Source organism: Lontra canadensis, unplaced genomic scaffold (genome assembly GCF_010015895.1).
Source record: "Lontra canadensis isolate GAN:19392208 unplaced genomic scaffold, GSC_riverotter_1.0 scaffold34, whole genome shotgun sequence".
Classification (NCBI taxonomy): Eukaryota; Metazoa; Chordata; class Mammalia; order Carnivora; family Mustelidae; genus Lontra; species Lontra canadensis.
In genome coordinates this window covers 18,558,028-18,576,802 of record NW_022631028.1, presented here as the reverse complement: position 1 = coordinate 18,576,802, position 18,775 = coordinate 18,558,028, and the positions used below count along the sequence as shown (strand labels likewise).

Below are 18,775 nucleotides of genomic sequence, written 5' to 3'. Positions count from 1 at the left end.
AAAATGATAGAGCCGCATTGAGAGACAGTTCACCACTTTCTTACAAAATAACATAGTCTTACCATACATTCTAACAATTGTGCTTCTTGGTATTTACCCAAAGCATTTGGAAACATGCCCACACAAAATCCTACACATGGATGTTAATATCAGCTTTATTCATAATTGCCAAAACTTAGAAGCAGCCAATATGTTCTCCAGTAGTTGAATGGATACATTAACTGTGGTATATTCAGACAACGAAATATTAGTCAGCACTAAAAAGAAATGAGCTATCAAGCCATGAAAAGACATGGAGGAAACTTAAATACATATTATTAAGTTGAAGAAGCCAATCTAAAAAGGCTACTAAGTATTATGATTCCAGTGATAAGACATTGTAGAGAAGGCAAAATTATAGAGACAATAGAAGATCTGCGGCTGCTTGTGTGTGTGGTAAGGGGATTAATAGGCAGAGCCCAGAGTATATTAAGGGCAATGAAAATATTCCATATGATATTATTATGATAAACATGTATCATTATACATTTTTCCAAACTCATTGATTATACGACACCAAAGGTGAAGCCTAAAGTAAACAATGGATTTTGGGTGGCTATTCTGGGTCAATGTAGAGGTAAGCAATACTGATAATTGGAAAGGCTATACATGTATGGAAAGGCTACACATGTACAATACTGATAATGGGAAAGGCTACACATGTGGAAAATCTCTGTACTCCCTCTCAATTTTGCTGTAAACCTAATATTGCTCTAATAAAGTATTTTTTAAAATTAATTTATAGGGGTGCCTGGGTGGCTCAGTGGGTTAAGCCTCTACCTTCAGCTCAGGTCATGATCTCAGTGTCCTGGGATCAAGTCCTGCATCAGGCTTTCTTTGATCTCTCTCTCTGTCAAATAAATAAATAAAATCTTTAAAAAAATTTTTTTAAATTAATTTATAAAATCCACTCAGTCAACAAATATTTTATGAGAGTTGAGATTATTTCATAGGTCTATTTCAAGTGCTGGGTATACAGAGTGAGTAAGACAGATGAATGATTAAGGGCACCTTAGCCTGCATGTAACAGAATACCTAGCTCAACAGTGGCTTAAAGATAAGAGGTGATTTTTCTCCCATGAAAGAAAATCCTCAAGGTAAATAATTCCAGGATTGTTTCAACAACTTAAATAAGTCATTACGGACCCAGGTTTGTCCACCTGTCTTCTGTGCTTTTCTTTGTTGTCATTTGCTCCCCTCATTAAGAGGACTGCCATCACTCCAAGTATCCTGTCTTCACAAGTTAATATGACAAACACAAGAAGAGAAGAAGGCAGGGGGTTTTCTCCTTATGAAACGGGTGACCACATACTCTGCTTTGCCTGGGACAATTATAGTTTATGCCCTCTTTTACTTTTAATTTGTCCTGGATTGGATAATAATTTGGACTGTCACTGTAGTAACATGACTTTACTATTTTTTTTTAAGAGAGGAAAATATTTATTAAATGCTCTCTCAGAAAATGTTTTCATGGGTCCCAAAAATGGTAGGATTAGGTCACCTGCTCATCCCCTAACTGCAGGGGAGTTAGGTCAGTGAGCATTTGGCATTTTTAAACTTCATAGAATGAGGAGGCTTCCACTGGTCAAAAAGAAGGGTTAAAAAAAAGAACTACTGGATGAACAGTCAAGAGCATTGGTCAGAAAATGACCAATGCATTTTCAGAGGTAACTGGAATTTTCAGAGGTAACTGGAATTTTCCCAAGCCTTACAGCATGCAGGAATAAATGGAGTCACATTATCTATGTCCTCTCACTGACATCTTCCCATGTGGTTCATGCACAAACTCTGTTCAAGGGTATTGCCTACATTCTCATGAACAAGTCTGCCAAGTCTCTTACTATTTCCTAGGAATAACTTTCTTCATCTGGACTATCTTCTGGATTCAGTAGAACTTCCAGGGCTCTGCCAAGCACCATATTTTCCACTGACACCAGGATCCCCTACTTTGGATTACTGCCAAGGCAGTGCTACTGGTGTCAAAGTTATTCAGAGTTCTGGGGCAAAGGAGCAGAGAATGTTTTTCTCCTCATATGCTGAACTCTTGTTAGGACATTCTAAAGTATTATTACGAGTGTCCTCGTAGCTGACAGTTTTTAGTCAAATGGAATTCGAGATAGACACAAGTTGGTTTCAGCAATATTCAGCTTTCTTTTAGTTCTCTGCAGGATTTCCCTTGAATGGAAAACTTGCTTTGCCTAGTGAAATTGAAGTAGGAATAATGCGTATCCCCTCCAAACTAGAAGCATTTGAGCATAGTTTGTGAATGTGCCCCTCTCTTTTTGGCAATGTGCACAGAATGTGTTCATATGGATGTGCCAGAAGACAGAAACAGTCTAGAAGTCTGAACAAGTACATTGAGGCCAGCTGCCCTGGAATGTCTCCTAAAGTCAGAGCAGATTTCACATGCGTGAGCAATATTTGTTTGTTGTCTTAGTCCTTGAGAGTTTATTTGTTACCACAGCAGGAGATCTACTTTCTGCATAGTCTGCCTGTTCCCTATGGAAATCATGTATGAATTCAATGAGTTCCAGCCTGGGAAGAGGAAGTTTGTCTCTTTCTCCTGACAACTAAGACTTTCTTCCTGGGTCAGACTCATTTTGTCATTCTTCCTTTAGAAGGGCTTCTCTCGGGGGAGGAGTCAAGATGGCAGAGAAGTAGCAGGCTGAGACTACTTCAGGTAGCGGGAGATCAGCTAGATAGCTTATGTAAAGATTGCAAACACCTACAAATCCAACGGGAGATCGAAGAGAAGAAGAACAGCAATTCTAGAAACAGAAAATCAACCAGTTTCTGAAAGGTAGGACTGGCGGAGAAGTGAATCCAAAGCGACGGGAAGATAGACCACGGGGGGAGGGGCCGGCTCCCGGCAAGCAGCGGAGCAATGGAGCACAAAAGCAGGACTTTTAAAAGTCTGTTCCGCTGAGGGACATCGCTCCAGAGGCATAACCGGGGTGAAGCCCATGCGGGGACAGTGTGGCCTCAGGTCCCGCAGGGTCACAGAAGGATCGAGGGTGTCTGAGTGTCACAGAGCTCACAGGTATTAGAACGGGGAAGCTGGCTACAGAGACAGAGCCAAGGAATGACTCTCAGCTCGGGGTTACCTTGAACCGGTCGCAGGCTTGGTCAGCTCGGAGCGCAGCTGGAGGCCAGGGTGACGGGAGTAATTGGGCACTGTTCTCTGAGGGCGCACTGAGGAGTGGGGCCCCGGGCTCTCGGCTCCTCCGGGCCGGAGATAGGAGGCCGCCATCTTCATTCCCGTCCTCTGGAACTCTACAGAAAGCGCTCAGGGAACAAAAGCTCCCGAAAGCAAACCCGAGCGGATTACTCAGCCCAGGCCCTGGTAAGGGCGGTGCAACTCCGCCTGGGGCAAAGACACTTGAGAATCACTACAACAGGCCCCTCCCCAGAAGATCAACAAGAAACCCAGCCAGGACCAAGTTCACCTACCAAGGAGTGCAGTTTCAATACCAAGGAGAGCAGCGGAATTCCAGAGGAGGAGAAAGCAAAGCACGGAACTCATGGCTTTCTCCCCATGATTCTTTAGCCTTGCAGTTAATTTAATTTTTTTTTTTCTTTTTCAATTTTTTTCTCTTCTTCTGCTAATTTTTTTTTAACTTTTACCCTTTTTTAACGTTTTTTAACTAGTTTATCTAATATATATATATATTTTTTCCTTTTTATATTTTTTCATTATTGGTTTTCTTTTTTTGTTTCTTTTTTCTTTCTTTCTTTCTTTCTTTTTTTTTTTTTTTTCTTTCTGAACCTCTTTTTATCCCCTTCCCCACCCCTCACGATTTAGGATCTCTTCTGATTTGGCTAAAGCATATTTTCCTGGGGTTGTTGCCACCCTTTTAGTATTTTACTTGTTCCTTCATATACTCTTATCTGGACAAAATGACAAGGCGGAAAAATTCACCACAAAAAAAAAAAGAACAAGAGACAGTACCAAAGGCTAGAGACCAAATCAATACAGACATTGGTAATATGTCAGATCTAGAGTTCAGAATGACGATTCTCAGGGTTCTAGCCGGGCTCGAAAAAGGCATGGAAGATATTAGAGAAACCCTCTCGGGAGATATAAAAGCCCTTTCTGGAGAAATAAAAGAACTAAAATCTAATCAAGTTGAAATCAAAAAAGCTATTAATGAGGTGCAATCAAAAATGGAGGCTCTCACTGCTAGGATAAATGAGGCAGAAGAAAGAATTAGTGATATAGAAGACCAAATGACAGAGAATAAAGAAGCTCAGCAAAAGAGGGACAAACAGCTCCTGGACCACGAGGGCAGAATTCGAGAGATAAGTGACACCGTAAGACGAAACAACATTAGAATAATTGGGATTCCAGAAGGAGAAGAAAGAGAGAGGGGAGCAGAAGGTATATTGGAGAGAATTATTGGAGAGAATCTCCCCAATATGGCAAAGGGAACAAGCATCAAAATCCAGGAGGTTCAGAGAACCCCCCTCAAAATCAATAAGAATAGGTCCACACCCCATCACCTAATAGTAAAATTTACAAGTCTTAGTGACAAAGAGAAAATCCTGAAAGCAGCCCAGGAAAAGAAGTCTGTAACATACAATGGTAAAAATATTAGATTGGCAGCAGACTTATCCACAGAGACCTGGCAGGCCAGAAAGAGCTGGCATGATATATTCAGAGTACTAAACGAGAAAAACATGCAGCCAAGAATACTATATCCAGCTAGGCTGTCATTGAAAATAGAAGGAGAGATTAAAAGCTTCCAGGACAAACAAAAACTGAAAGAATTTGCAAACATCAAGCCAGCTCTACAGGAAATATTGAAAGGGTCCTCTAAGCAAAGAGAGCCTAAAAGTAGTAGATCAGAAAGGAACAGAGACAATATACAATAACAGTCACCTTACAGGCAATACAATGGCACTAAATGCATATCTCTCAAAAGTTACCCTGAATGTTAATGGGCTAAATGACCCAATCAAAAGACACAGGGTATCAGAATGGACAAAAAAACAAAACCCATCTATATGTTTCCTACAAGAAACTCATTTTAAACCTGAAGACACCTTCAGATTTAAAGTGAGGGGGTGGAAAAGAATTTACCATGCTAATGGACATCAGAAGAAAGCAGGAGTGGCAATCTTATATCAGATCAAATAGATTTTAAGCCAAAGACTATAATAAGAGATGAGGAAGGACACTCTATCATACTCAAAGGATCTGTCCAACAAGAAGATCTAACAATTATAAATATCTATGCCCCTAACGTGGGAGCAGCTAACTATATAAACCAATCAATAACAAAATCAAAGAAACACATCAACAATAATACAATAATAGTAGGGGACTTTAACACTCCCCTCACTGAAATGGACAGATCATCCAAGCAAAAGATCAACAAGGAAATAAAGGCCTTGAATGACACACTGGACCAGATGGATATCACAGATATATTCAGAACATTTCATCCCAAAGCAACAGAATACACATTCTTCTCTAGTGCACATGGAACATTCTCCAGAATAGATCACATCCTCGGTCTAAATCAGGTCTCAACCGGTATCAAAAGATTGGGATCATTCCCTGCATATTTTCAGACCACAATGCTCTGAAGCTAGAACTCAATCACAAGAGGAAATTTGGAAAGAACCCAAATACATGGAGACTAAACAGCATCCTTCTAAAGAATGAATGGGTCAACCAGGAAATTAAAGAAGAATTGAAATAAGTCATGGAAACAAATGATAATGAAAACACAACGGTTCAAAATCTGTGGGACACAACAAAGCCAGTCCTGAGAGGAAAATATATAGCGGTACAAGCCTTTCTCAAGAAACGAGAAAGGTCTCAGGTACACAACCTAACCCTACACCTAAAGGAGCTAGAGAAAGAACAAGAAAGAAACCCTAACCCAGCAGAAGAGAAATCATAAAGATCAAAGCAGAAATCAATGAAATAGAAACCAAAAAAACAATAGAACAAATCAACGAAACTAGGAGCTGGTCCTTTGAAAGAGTAAGATTGATAAACCCCTGGCCAGACTTATCAAAAAGAAAGAGAAAGGACCCAAATAAATAAAATCATGAATGAAAGAGGAGAGATCACAACTAACACCAAAGAAATACAGACAATTATAAGAACATATTATGAGCAACTCTATGCCAACAAATTGGACAATCTGGAAGAAATGGATGCATTCCTAGAGACATATAAACTACCACAACTGAACCAGGAAGAAATAGAAAGTCTGAACAGACCCATAACCAGTAAGGAGATTGAAACAGTCATCAGAAATCTCCAAACAAACAAAAGCCCAGGGCCAGACGGCTTCCCGGGGGAATTCTACCAAACATTTAAAGAAGAACTAATTCCTATTCTCTTGAAACTGTTCCAAAGAATAGAAATGGAAGGAAAACTTCCAAACTCATTTTATGAGGCCAGCATCACCTTGATCCCAAAACCAGACAAGGATACCATCAAAAAAGAGAACTACAGACCAATATCCTTGATGAACACAGATGCGAAAATTCTCACCAAAATACTAGCCAATAGGATTCAATAGTACATTAAAAGGATTATTCACCACGACCAAGTGGGATTTATTCCGGGGCTGCAAGTTTGGTTCAACATCCGCAAATCAATCAATGTGATACAACACATTAATAAAAGGAAGAACAAGAACCATATGATACTCTCCATAGATGCTGAAAAAGCATTTGACAAAGTACAGCATCCCTTCCTGATCAAAACTCTTCAAAGTGTAGGGATAGAGGGCACATACCTCAATATTATCAAAGCCATCTATGAAAAACCCATTGCAAATATCATTCTCAATGGAGAAAAACTGAAAGCTTTTCCTCTAAGATCAGGAACATGGCAGGGATGTCTGTTAACACCACTACTATTCAACATAGTACTAGAAGTCCTAGCCCCAGCAATCAGACAACAAAAGGAAATTAAAGGCATCCAAATCGGCAAAGAAGAAGTCAAACTATCACTCTTCGCAGATGATATGATACTATATGTGGAAAACCCAAAAGATTCCACTCCAAAACTGCTAGAACTTGTACAGGAATTCAGTAAAGTGTCAGGATATAAAATCAATGCACAGAAATCAGTCGCATTTCTCTACACCAACAACAAGACAGAAGAAAGAGAAATTAAGGAGTCAATCCCATTTACAATTGCACCCAAAACTATAAGATACCTAGGAATAAACCTAACCAAAGAGACTAAGAATCTATACACAGAAAACTATAAAGTACTCATGAAGGAAATTGAGGAAGACACAAAGAAATGGAAAAATGTTCCATGCTCCTGGATTGGAAGAATAAATATTGTGAAAATGTCTATGCTACCTAAAGCAATCTACACATTTAATGCAATTCCTATCAAAGTACCATCCATTTTTTTCAAAGAAATGGAACAAATAATCCTAAAATTTATATGGAACCAGAAAAGACCGCGAATAGTCAAAGGAATATTGAAAAAGAAAGCCAAAGGTGGTGGCATCACAATTCCGGACTTCAAGCTCTATTACAAAGCTGTCATCATCAAGACAGCATGGTACTGGCACAAAAACAGACACATAGATCAATGGAACAGAATAGAGAGCCCAGAAATAGACCCTCAACTCTATGGTCAACTAATCTTCGACAAAGCAGGAAAGAATGTCCAATGGAAAAAAGACAGCCTCTTCCACAAATGGTGTTGGGAAAATTGGACAGCCACATGCAGAAAAATGAAATTGGATCATTTCCTTACACCACACACGAAAATAGACTCAAAATGGATGAAGGACCTCAATGTGAGAAAGGAATCCATCAAAATCCTTGAGGAGAACACAGGCAGCAACCTCTTCGACCTCAGCCGCAGCAACATCTTCCTAGGAACATCGCCAAAGGCAAGGGAAGCAAGGGCAAAAATGAACTATTGGGATTTTATCAAGATCAAAAGCTTTTGCACAGCAAAGGAAACAGTTAACAAAACCAAAAGACAACTGACAGAATGGGAGAAGATATTTGCAAACGACATATCAGATAAAGGGCTAGTGTCCAGAATCTATAAAGAACTTAGCAAACTCAACACCCAAAGAACAAATAATCCAATCAAGAAATGGGCAGAAGACATGAACAGACATTTCTGCAAAGAAGACATCCAGATGGCCAACAGACACATGAAAAAGTGCTCCACATCACTCGGCATCAGGGAAATACAAATCAAAACCACAATGAGATACCACCTCACACCAGTCAGAATGGCTAAAATTAACAAGTCAGGAAATGACAGATGCTGGCGAGGATGCGGAGAAAGGGGAACCCTCCTACACTGTTGGTGGGAATGAAAGCTGGTGCAACCACTCTGGAAAACAGCATGGAGTTTCCTCAAAATGTTGAAAATAGAGCTACCCTATGACCCAGCAATTGCACTGCTGGGTATTTACCCTAAAGATACAAACGTAGTGATCCGAAGGGGCATGTGCATTCGAATGCTTATAGCAGCAATGTCTACAATAGCCAAACTATGGAAAGAAACTAGATGTCCATCAACAGACGAATGGATAAAGAAGAAGTGGTATATATACACAATGGAATACTATGCAGCCATCAAAAGAAATGAAATCTTGCCATTTGCGATGATGTGGATGGAACTAGAGGGTATCATGCTTAGCGAAATAAGTCAATCGGAGAAAGACAACTATCATATGATCTCCCTGATATGAGGGAGAGGAGATGCAACATGGGGGGTTAAGGGGGTAGGAGAAGAGTAAATGAAGCAAGATGGGATTGGGAGGGAGATAAACCATAAGTGACTCTTAATCTCACAAAACTAACTGAGGGGTGCAGGGGGGAGGGTGTTGGGAGATGGGGGTGGGGTTATGGACATTGGGGAGGGTATGTGCTATGGTGAGTGCTGTGAAGTGTGTAAACCTGGCGATTCACAGACCTGTACCCCTGGGGAAAATAATATATGTTTATAAAAACTAAAATTTAAAAAAAATGAGGTAATGTCAAGATATGCACAGGAGAAGGGGAGCTGGGCACCCATGGGACAGGATCCTAGGTACTTCTTGAGAAAAGAAACAGTACTCAAGGAACCTATGAAAATATTTTCCTAATTCAGCCTTTTGTACTGGACTGGCTTTTTGAGAATTTGGATGTGAATATGTACCAAGATAGTGGCAATTGGGTCAATAAGAACAGAAAGATTTTAAGAAGTTGATTATTTTGGCATATTTATACATAATACCATGAAGACAGTGGAACATTATGGAAGAACATTTAGCTCAGGTTTTTAAAATATTTTATCTATTTATTTAAGACAGAATGAGAGAGAGCAAGCATGGGAGGAGGGGAGAAAGAGAGAGGAATTTAATACTGAGTGTCAAGTTAGACATGGGACTTGAAATATCATGACCCTAAGATCACAACCTGAGCCAAAACCAAGAGTTGGACTCAACCGACTGAGCCCCCTTGGCGACCCCATGAAGTTTAGTTTTTAAGCATATATACATGTTTTCAGAAATGCGTCGTAAAGAAATAACTACAGAACTTTTATATACTTTATATGTCATCCTTCACATTAAGAAATGATGAGAAAGAAATAGGCATTTATATTTTATGTCGAAGTTGTGTGTGTAAATACTAAGCAATTCACCCATATGAAGAAAAAGTATTTGATTTCCTACCAACACTGATGGTAATAGTAGTAGGAATAGCTACAGCTTAGAGCTAGGTAGCAAGCACTTCGGTCCTCACAACCAGCCATGAAACGGGTATGGCTGGGGCACCTGGGTGACTCAGTGGGTTAAGCCTCTGCCTTCAGTTCAGGTCATGATCTCAGGGTCCTGAGATCAAGCCCCGCATCGGGCTCTCTGCTCAGCGGGGAGCCTGCTTCTCCCTCTCTCTCTGCCTGCCTTTCTGTCTACTTGTGATCTCTCTGTCTGTGAAATAAATAAATAAAATCTTAAAAAAAAAAAAAAGAGAAGGGCTTCTCTCTCAATGGTGTCCTGAATTCTGAAACAGATTTCTGGAGAGTGATCTGATAGTACATCTGTATTTCCTGGAATTAGCTGAAGCCACACTTAGATTCCAGTTAACATTCTCCAGATATATACAGAAAATAACTGATTATGTGTGAAGATGTTTCGCAAGAAGAAGAGCCACTGCATGCCTGAGAGGATGAGATTAGGAACAAGGCTGAGGCAACAAGGGAAGGGAAACACCATGGGGCTGATGAGACCAATGGTCTCCTAACAGAAGAATGTACAAATTTCACAGGAGAGGGATAAAGAAGCGGAGAAAAGGCAGGGACATCCAGGTGAGGTAAATAGCACTTGGAAAGGAAGTAACTCAGAGAAGATACAACATCTAACAAAAGGCCTAGCAGAAGGCTATCCTAATAGACAATCATTTCTGTTAAGCCATTTGAGATATATGTTATAGAAGCCCATTCTGAAGGATCTTACATAATTAACAGAGTTCCGTAGCTTATAAAGATGGGAAATCCTGATCCAGATTTGGAGCCAGGGGTGTGATATGAACTCCATGCCCTATCACAGAACCAAGGGTTAGATCAGTGTCACTTAAGTCGCGTGTGCTGACAGAAGAGTGTGGGGTTTCCCAGGTGAGAATGGGGGGGGGGGGCTGTGGTGAGAAGAGAGAATGGATGCAGGGTAGGCAGAAATTTAATAGACAATCATTCCCACAATGTTCCTCCTAGAAGGAAACTTTGGGGTGATATAGTTTCATTTATAGATGAAAAACTTAAGTCCAAAAGAGGGAAACCCAAATTAAAGTATATTGGAAACTTTATCATTAAATATAATTGGGATGAAAGATTGGTCAGTTAATCAAAAGTCTCTATCTTGGTAATGAATCACTAAAAATACATAAATATATTAAATGTTTTAACTCAAAATCCATCTAGTCATGTACACACACACACACACACACACACACAGACTCACTAGTCAATTTTCTAATGCGGGATCAAGATATTTTTTGTGTAGTTGGCTTCCCTGTCATAATCTTGAAAAAAAATCAACTGTAATAAAATTCAGTATTGTGGTCTTTATTATTTTTTAAAGATTTTATTTATTTATTTTGACAGAGAGAGAAAGCATAAGCAGGGTGAGTGGCTGGAAGAGGGGGAGAGAGAAGCAAACTCCCTGATGAGCAAGGAGCTCAATGTGGGGCTCAGTCCCAGGACCCTGGGATGATGACTTGAGCTGGAGGCAGATGCTTAACCAACTGAGCCACCCAGGTGACCCCGTATTGTGATCTTTGGGAAATGAAATAAAATCCTAAAGTCAACTGCACAGTAATTAAGTGCAGTATGTTTCTAGTGTTTCTGATTTTCCTCCAAAATCCCCCCGTATTTAGCCCACAACTAACAGTGACAAACTTACCAATCTTTCCAAAGAATTCAAATGTGTCTTCTTTGAAACAGCAGCTCTCTCTTTTACTCTCTTTGCACTTACTTCACTGGTTTATACAATTTTAATTACATGAAATAATTATGGTAATACATATCTCTGCAGTAAATATGTTTGAAATCAAAACTAGCTAGTTCTTTGTAGCCAAGAATTCAACCAGTGAGACATACTAGAGATCCGACTATTAACTATGAGTGTTCAGGGTACTGGGGGCATGAGACAGCATATCAGGAAAACAGAATGGATATTTTCTTGTTGATTTCCATATTCACTGGCTAGGAAATGATGGGTGGCCAGTTAAGTGAAGCCTGCTAGGAAAGCATCTACCCTAGGAGATGGGAGACAGCATGGCTCAAAACCTGGGCCTTTATACACATAAAGCAAATTGTTCTCAGCTCTCCATTGTTATTTAGGTTACAGGTGTCTCTGTTTACATTTCTTACCACTTGCTCAAGGCCAACAATCTCTAGTTTAAGCAGCACAAGATGAAAAATAAGATGGTATTTTTCTTTATACACCTATTCTCACCCCTGGGACCTGCCGGTCCTCTCTTTTTCAGTCTGTTCTATTAGTAGAAACAGTACGGTCTGGAAAAGAACATCCCACTGGAAGATCTAACTCAAACAGAGGCAGCCTTATCTGTGCTTCCTACTTTCTGAGGAGTCAGAGCTGAGGCTTCCCTTCTGTATTTAGAACACCCTAACAAGTCACCTAACTGAGCCATGCTGATCCTACCCAGAAAGTCTATTCAGCCTTGGAAAACAAAGGCAAGAAGACCAAGAAGGCAAGAGGTGCTCCAAAGGCAAGCAAAAGGAAAAGTGTGCAGACCCACTTTAAAATTCCTGGAGCGATCCCAAATGAGATCCTGGGAATTCCTGGACGTGGTCTTTCTACTAAATGTCTTAGAATACAAAGTCAAAGAGAAACCATTTTGGACATATCTTTCCCCATCCTGAGAAAATTTTAAATTCCCATAAAAATGCAGTTGTTTGCATATTCAGGTATTACAGATAGTTTGAGATAGAAGAGACAAACAAATTTAGCTTTTTAAAAATTTACTATGTCTCAGATCCTCCAGTAAATGCTAAGGAAGTAGAAGCAAAGATGGCTAATCTCAGGGAACCCATGGGCTGTAGGCACTGCCTTCAAGGTTCAGATTTTAGATCTAAGTGTTATAGTGAGTATGGTTATGTCTGATGCTTGCTGTAAAGGGCGTATGTGACACATTTTGGACTTGGAGAGCAATGAGCTTGGTTTTTGCAGGGTAGAGTAACGCTGGAAAAATTAGGTAGTCTTTTGAAAAGATTAATGATTTGATCTATCGTGAAGAAAAAATTATTTTCCAGATCAGTAAGAAATAGGGAAATGGGAAACCTTGGTGGGTTTTTACCAGTGAAAGAATCTGATATGAATATGAGCCAGGAATCTAGAGTAGGCTAGAGAGGCTCAAGCCACTGGCCTGCACCAACATTCTCCTGATCTTTGTTTTGACCTGTATTGTGTCCTGGTTTCTTTTCTTCCTTTGTATCTCCATAATTTACAGGCTGGTCTTTCATGGAAAAAATACAGAAATTGATCTAATATGATATTTTCTTATTTACATTTTTCTTCATCATCACTTATCACCTCTAAATTAAATAGGCACCTCCATGAGAGCAGGGACCTGGTCTAGACTGTCACTTGCTGTATCTCACTATTTAGGTTGGTCCCTGATACCCTGCTAGAGTTTTTAAACTATTTGTAAAAGATTCAATAAAGAAATTGCCATGACACCAAATAGGCAATCCTCTTACTTCTTTCTTATTACACAGGTGATAGCTCTAAAAAGCAGATATGTTACTCAGAAATAGCCCTATGATTTAAGGCAATGCTTTCTTTCCTGTCGTTTTCTCCCATTCCCCTAACAAAATCTTGTGATATGTGTGGAATATTCTAGGTACTCAAGGAAGGCTAAAGTAGGACACATCTAAATTGGAGCCAGAAATATTTTAGTTCAGCTCTTCATAGCTTTGATCTCTGGCTTTAGGAAAAATAAAGAATTCATTTCAATCTTGAATTAAAAAAGCATGAAATAACCAAGTTTTTTTTATGCCAGGTCCAGAGCACTTTTTGTCTCTCCTACATATACTGCAGATTTAATTCAGGAACCAAGCTGTTCTGCAGCCCCATTTGAAAGTATCACCAATGGTAAGAGCCATTTTAGTTAGCTTTGAAAATCCACCCTTCATTACGCTAGCTCCCTAATGTTAATGATGATGGCTGAGATGAAAAGATGCTGGTCCATGATCCCTGTTGACTATAATTAGAGGATGCTTTGGACACCTATTCTCAGAGAAGCAGAGCACTTTGTAGAGCAAAGAGTTGAAGGCAACACGGGCATTTTTTTTCCTCTGAAAACTTGTTGGGGGCTGGAGAGGATGACAGAGAATCCTAGTTAATGGGGCAACAGAAGAGAGAAACATGCCAGGGATCCCTTGGCTCATCAGACAATTCAGAGAAACTAAATATTACAGAAGTGTTTTGGCTCAGGAGCTGGAGGAAAGCTGCCAAGTTGTGGAGACATTCTCCAGATATCCTCTGACTGCCGGGCAGCCATTGAGGCCACAGCTGACCTTTCCTGGGCACAATTCCTATCATCACCCAATTGAAAGGGGGAAGAACAACACACTTGGCTAGCAAACACAGAGGCCCTTTATTCTATAAATGAAGAATAAATACAGATAAAAGATAAAAGAAGATGAGCACTACTTTCACAGAGGCCGCGTGCTTGCTAGCAATTTGGCCTAAAGCAATTTATTGTTAATTATTCATGGAGATAGAGAAGAGACCAGCCAAAAATTCAGAACTTTGCTGAACATGTTCAAAATATAAATCTAAAGAAAATAATCATGTTGATTACTGCTTGGCCTCTTCCTGTTTACATCTGTACATATAGCATTATAAAACACAAAGATACAGGGATATAGCAGTGTTATAAACATTTGGAGGATGTTCCACGGCAGTAGAAATCAATATAGAACATTCATCAGAAAGAAAAAAAAAATAGACAGGAGAGGAAAACTTATTTGCTAATACAGAATGTGCTTGATTATTACTTTTATTTGTGATATTTCATAGCTTGGTTCAGAAACCTTAGTGCAAGTGAATACATTTCTTTTTTTACTTCCTCAGGAGTGTGTCACTGTAAATGCACAGCCACGGTCTTGATGTCTCATCTCCTGGGTGAACAAAACCATGCTGTTCTTTGTAATAATGTGCATAGACAATATTGGTTAGACAGAAGCCACACACACCAGCTACCAAAAAGTCTTCATTTCTATCTGGTTAAGGATGGAGAGTTTTGTATAAAGAGTTGCTGCTCCATCACATCCCAATGTTTCTATTGCTAACAATATTTCTCTTTCATTTTGTTGTTTGGGATTCTCTCTCTCTCTCTCCATATATATATATATATATATATATATATATATATGTGTGTGTGTGTGTGTGTGTGTGTGTGTATAAAATTTCTTTTTGCAGATTTAGGATGCTGTTTGTATCTGATTTAAGAACTCTGTGTATCAAAAAAAAAGAAAGAAAGAAAGAAAGAAAGAAAGAAAGAAAGAAAGAAAGAATACTCTGTGCATCCCTAAATACATAAATACATAGCAGGAATTTTTTTTTCAAAAATTTATTAAAAACTTCAAGATACATAGTAATTTCCATAAATATCATGAAACTGGAGTTGGTAACCATGGAGTATGGGCATCCATGTCTATGCAGCATCTACAGCTAAGGAAGAAAGGATTTTAGTCTTTTCTTGCTTGCTTTGGCTCTCACCCAACTCCTACTCATCACCTCTTCATAAAGTCACCTGAGTGAACTTTCTTTGATCACATCCACTTTTCAGATGCTGCCCAAACTTTCAGAATAAAGAACACATTCCTTAGTATAATTTTAAGACCCTTCATAATCCAACTCAGGCCCATTTTTCTACTATATTTTATGTGAGGACCTGAGGTAGTCTGTGATTCCTCCATCCATTCCAGCATCCAACCACATCCATCCACTTAAAAATCTGCCATATGCAGGACAAGTTCTAGGTGCTGGGGGTACAATGGAGGGGTTGCATAAGAGATATGTTTCCAGACAGAGACAACTAAAGAAGTGTTACAATGGTAGGGGTCATGTAGGATGCTGTAGAAGGAATAGAAAGGGCTTCTAACTCAAACTTAGCTGGGGTGGAATAGTCACTTGTAGCCTCCAAGGAAAATTAGTATCTCAGCAGAGACCTAAAGGATAGAAAGGAGCCAATCGGGCCAATGGTGTAGTGACTGGAAATCTGGGGGAGAAAAGAATTCTCCCAATGCATTGTAAATGGGAACACTTTTTTTTGTTTTTGTCTTTTTTTTTAATTTTTTTATTTTTTATAAACATATAATGTATTTTTTATCCCCAGGGGTACAGGTCTGTGAATTGCCAGGTTTACACACTTCACAGCACTCACCATAGCACATAAAGAACTATAAGAATTTCGGAACCATAATGCAGGACTATTTTGAAGAATGAATTATTTACTGTTACCCCAGTGTGTCCGTCACTCTTCTGTTCCTGCCCCGGTAGGTTGGGAGTACAAGACATTCTTCTCATTGTTTGCTGGATGAACTTCAAAGTCATCATTTTACCTTCTCTCAGGATTATCCTCCAACCACACCCTCACCACTGGAAAGGCACTTTCACAGTCTTTCCTTTGTGCCCTGTGGTATCTATTCCATACTGCACTTACACAGTATCTCATTTGACCTAGTCATTAGCTATTTTTGACACCTTCTCTCAGCCCTGTATGCTTTGAAGTTAAGAGTTTTGTCCTTATCTTGTTTTTTCAACTTTTGTAACAGAGCAAGAGACACAGCGGATACTCAAAATTTTGAGTAAAAAAGAATGGAGATAGTTAAAACGTTGTCTTTTATTTCTGCAACCCATCTGCAAGTGCATTGGTCTGTGTTATAAGATAAGCAATCTTCTCAGGACACGTTCTGCAGAATGAAATGAATTCTAAGACTCCCAAGGAACACATGGGTGACTCATGGGATCTTTATCTACCCCCGATAACACAGAAAGGCAACAGTGACAGAACCACAACCTGGCTTGTTTAAAAGGTCTCCACAGACCATGCAGTCTTCTGGGGAGAATAATTAATTATATTGGAGTGGAGACAGAATGGAAAGAAATGCAAATATTTGATCCCCTTTTGAGTAAGAGGATAAAGGCTTTTTTAATGTGCAAAGCCAGCATGTTTTAGGGAATCTTTGGAGACCTGGCCCATCAGAAAAAAACACAAAGAACAGCAGCAGAGGAGCTCCTTTTCTTTACAATATCTTCTTTTAGAAAAAGTTTTCTTTTCAAATTAAAGGAAAACATAAATTATAATCAGCAACTTTTGTTAGATCAGAAGCATGCCAATAAAAGCCCTCTCCTCCTTCTTCCTCTTAAAGAATCATGAAGCAGCAAGGAAGGCAAGGAAAAGAAAGAGGGCAGTGATTTAGGAAGGCACAAGAAAGAGAAAGAGAAAGTGAGAGAAAGAGAAAGAAAAAGAGAAAGAGAGCAAGAAGAAGAGACCCATAAAGACAAGGTGGTGTTAGTGCCCAAGAGAAGTGGTATGTTTTGCCATCATAGGCACCGGAAGAAACCCCACAAGGTAAAGAGGGAAAGGATCCCTGTAGTTATCCTGCTATAGAATGGATAAATTGCAAAGGGAAAATATTCTCTCAGAAAATGCAGTTCACTTAAGTACACTTGGATTGTGTTATTATTTTACTTATTAATGGTAATGTTCTTCTCTCGGAAAGCTCTGGTGCCATAATGAAAAAAATATGCTAATTATTATAAAAATACATGATCTCTTCAAAAGAGGAATATCAACAAAAGAACAGACCAGATATATGGCTTAATTTGCATTTCATGGCTACATGTTTGAAATTATACCGCATAAATTATGTAAAAAACACCAAACCCTCAAAGAGACACATGATTTAGCCATCCTGCCTGGCACAAACCACTCTCTTAGTGTGTTTTACAACTGAAAAAACCCATACCTTCTACAGTTGCTCGCTTGGGCTGAATGGTAATGGCTCCTTCTGCAATATCTTCATGCTGGTGCAGTGGGTTTATTTTGGATCCCCAGCTGTCTGATCCTACCCAAAGAAAATGGCCCACTTGGTCAGCTCTCTTGGCTGCTGCAAGGATCTGCCTGTGAAAAAGAACATGAAACATTATATTAATGATAAGGAGCAGCTGCTGAACATATATGTATTAGTAATGAAGCAGAAGAAAAGCAAGCTACCAGTTCTCAAAAAGTAAGTAATCAATGGCAAAAAAAAAAAAAAAAAGTATGCCTCAGGATTTATATCTTGCTTATATAAAGAGATCTCATAAACCACTAAGAAAAATAATCAATGCAGCTTGAGGAAAATACACAAGAAGCATTGGAAGTCAAAAGAAAAAAGGAGAAATATAAATAACCAGTAAGCTGGAGATAAATATTCATACAGATTAGAAAGGAGGAAAATATAAATTAAGGAAAGATAATCACATTTGGTTCTCATGTTGGCCAAAAGATTTGTTTTGTTTTGGTTTGGTTTGTGAGTTTGGGCATGGGGTTGGAGAAATGAGTGCTTGCATTCATTGCTGGTGGTGTGTATAATTTCTGGAAAGCAACATGCCAATCTAAATTAAGGGTCTTAAATTATTAAAATAAACATGTATGTTATACTTGAAAATTTTACAGCCCATATTCATATTCATGAAAATAGTACCAAAGAAATAGTACACAAATAAAAAGGGCAACAAGGCAAATAAAACAAAAGGAAACTAATCATTCATAGTAAAGTTATTAAAATTTTTTTTGAAAAAAGAAGTAGATAAGAGGTAATTATAGATCAGAAGAAGCTACAACTAAAGCTCCTTTGGTGGGCTGTACCACAGGAGTAGCGGTTTCTTTGTTTCTCAAGACTTGGGGATACTAAGTACCACAAAGGTACATGGCCAAATAAAGGAGAATCAGTTGAAAGGTTGTATATAAAATAGCAAAACCTTGGGTTTCTTTCTTTTTCTTCCAGGCAGAAAATGGAATGGTAATTTAGTAATAAAATTTTAAGGAATAGGTTCTGATATTGTAAACATCAAAATACCAGAAGGTTGTGAGTTAGAGACGGAGAGTTGAAGGTGAAGGGAAGGAAGGTAAGTTAAATTTACCACTAAGTATTGAAATGGTAAGATCCTCTACGAAATCTACACTTCTGCTGACAGAATGTTGGAAACTAAGGGAGTGTCACCAGAGGTAG

General features: G+C 39.0%; 1 protein-coding gene across 5 annotated transcripts in view; it reads right to left on the bottom strand.

Annotated features, from left to right (window-relative positions):
* GRM7 (glutamate metabotropic receptor 7) overlaps positions 1-18,775 on the bottom strand; it is an 874,189-nt gene that overhangs the window by 419,671 nt on the left and 435,743 nt on the right. For all 5 annotated transcript variants that reach the window (XR_004383852.1, XM_032867455.1, XM_032867457.1 and 2 more), the window contains exon 4: positions 17,528-17,682. Coding sequence is in view for 4 of the 5 variants with exons in the window: in XM_032867455.1 (XP_032723346.1) it covers positions 17,528-17,682 (155 nt within the window). In the remaining variant the exon portion in view is untranslated. The remainder of the gene's footprint in view (positions 1-17,527; positions 17,683-18,775) is intronic.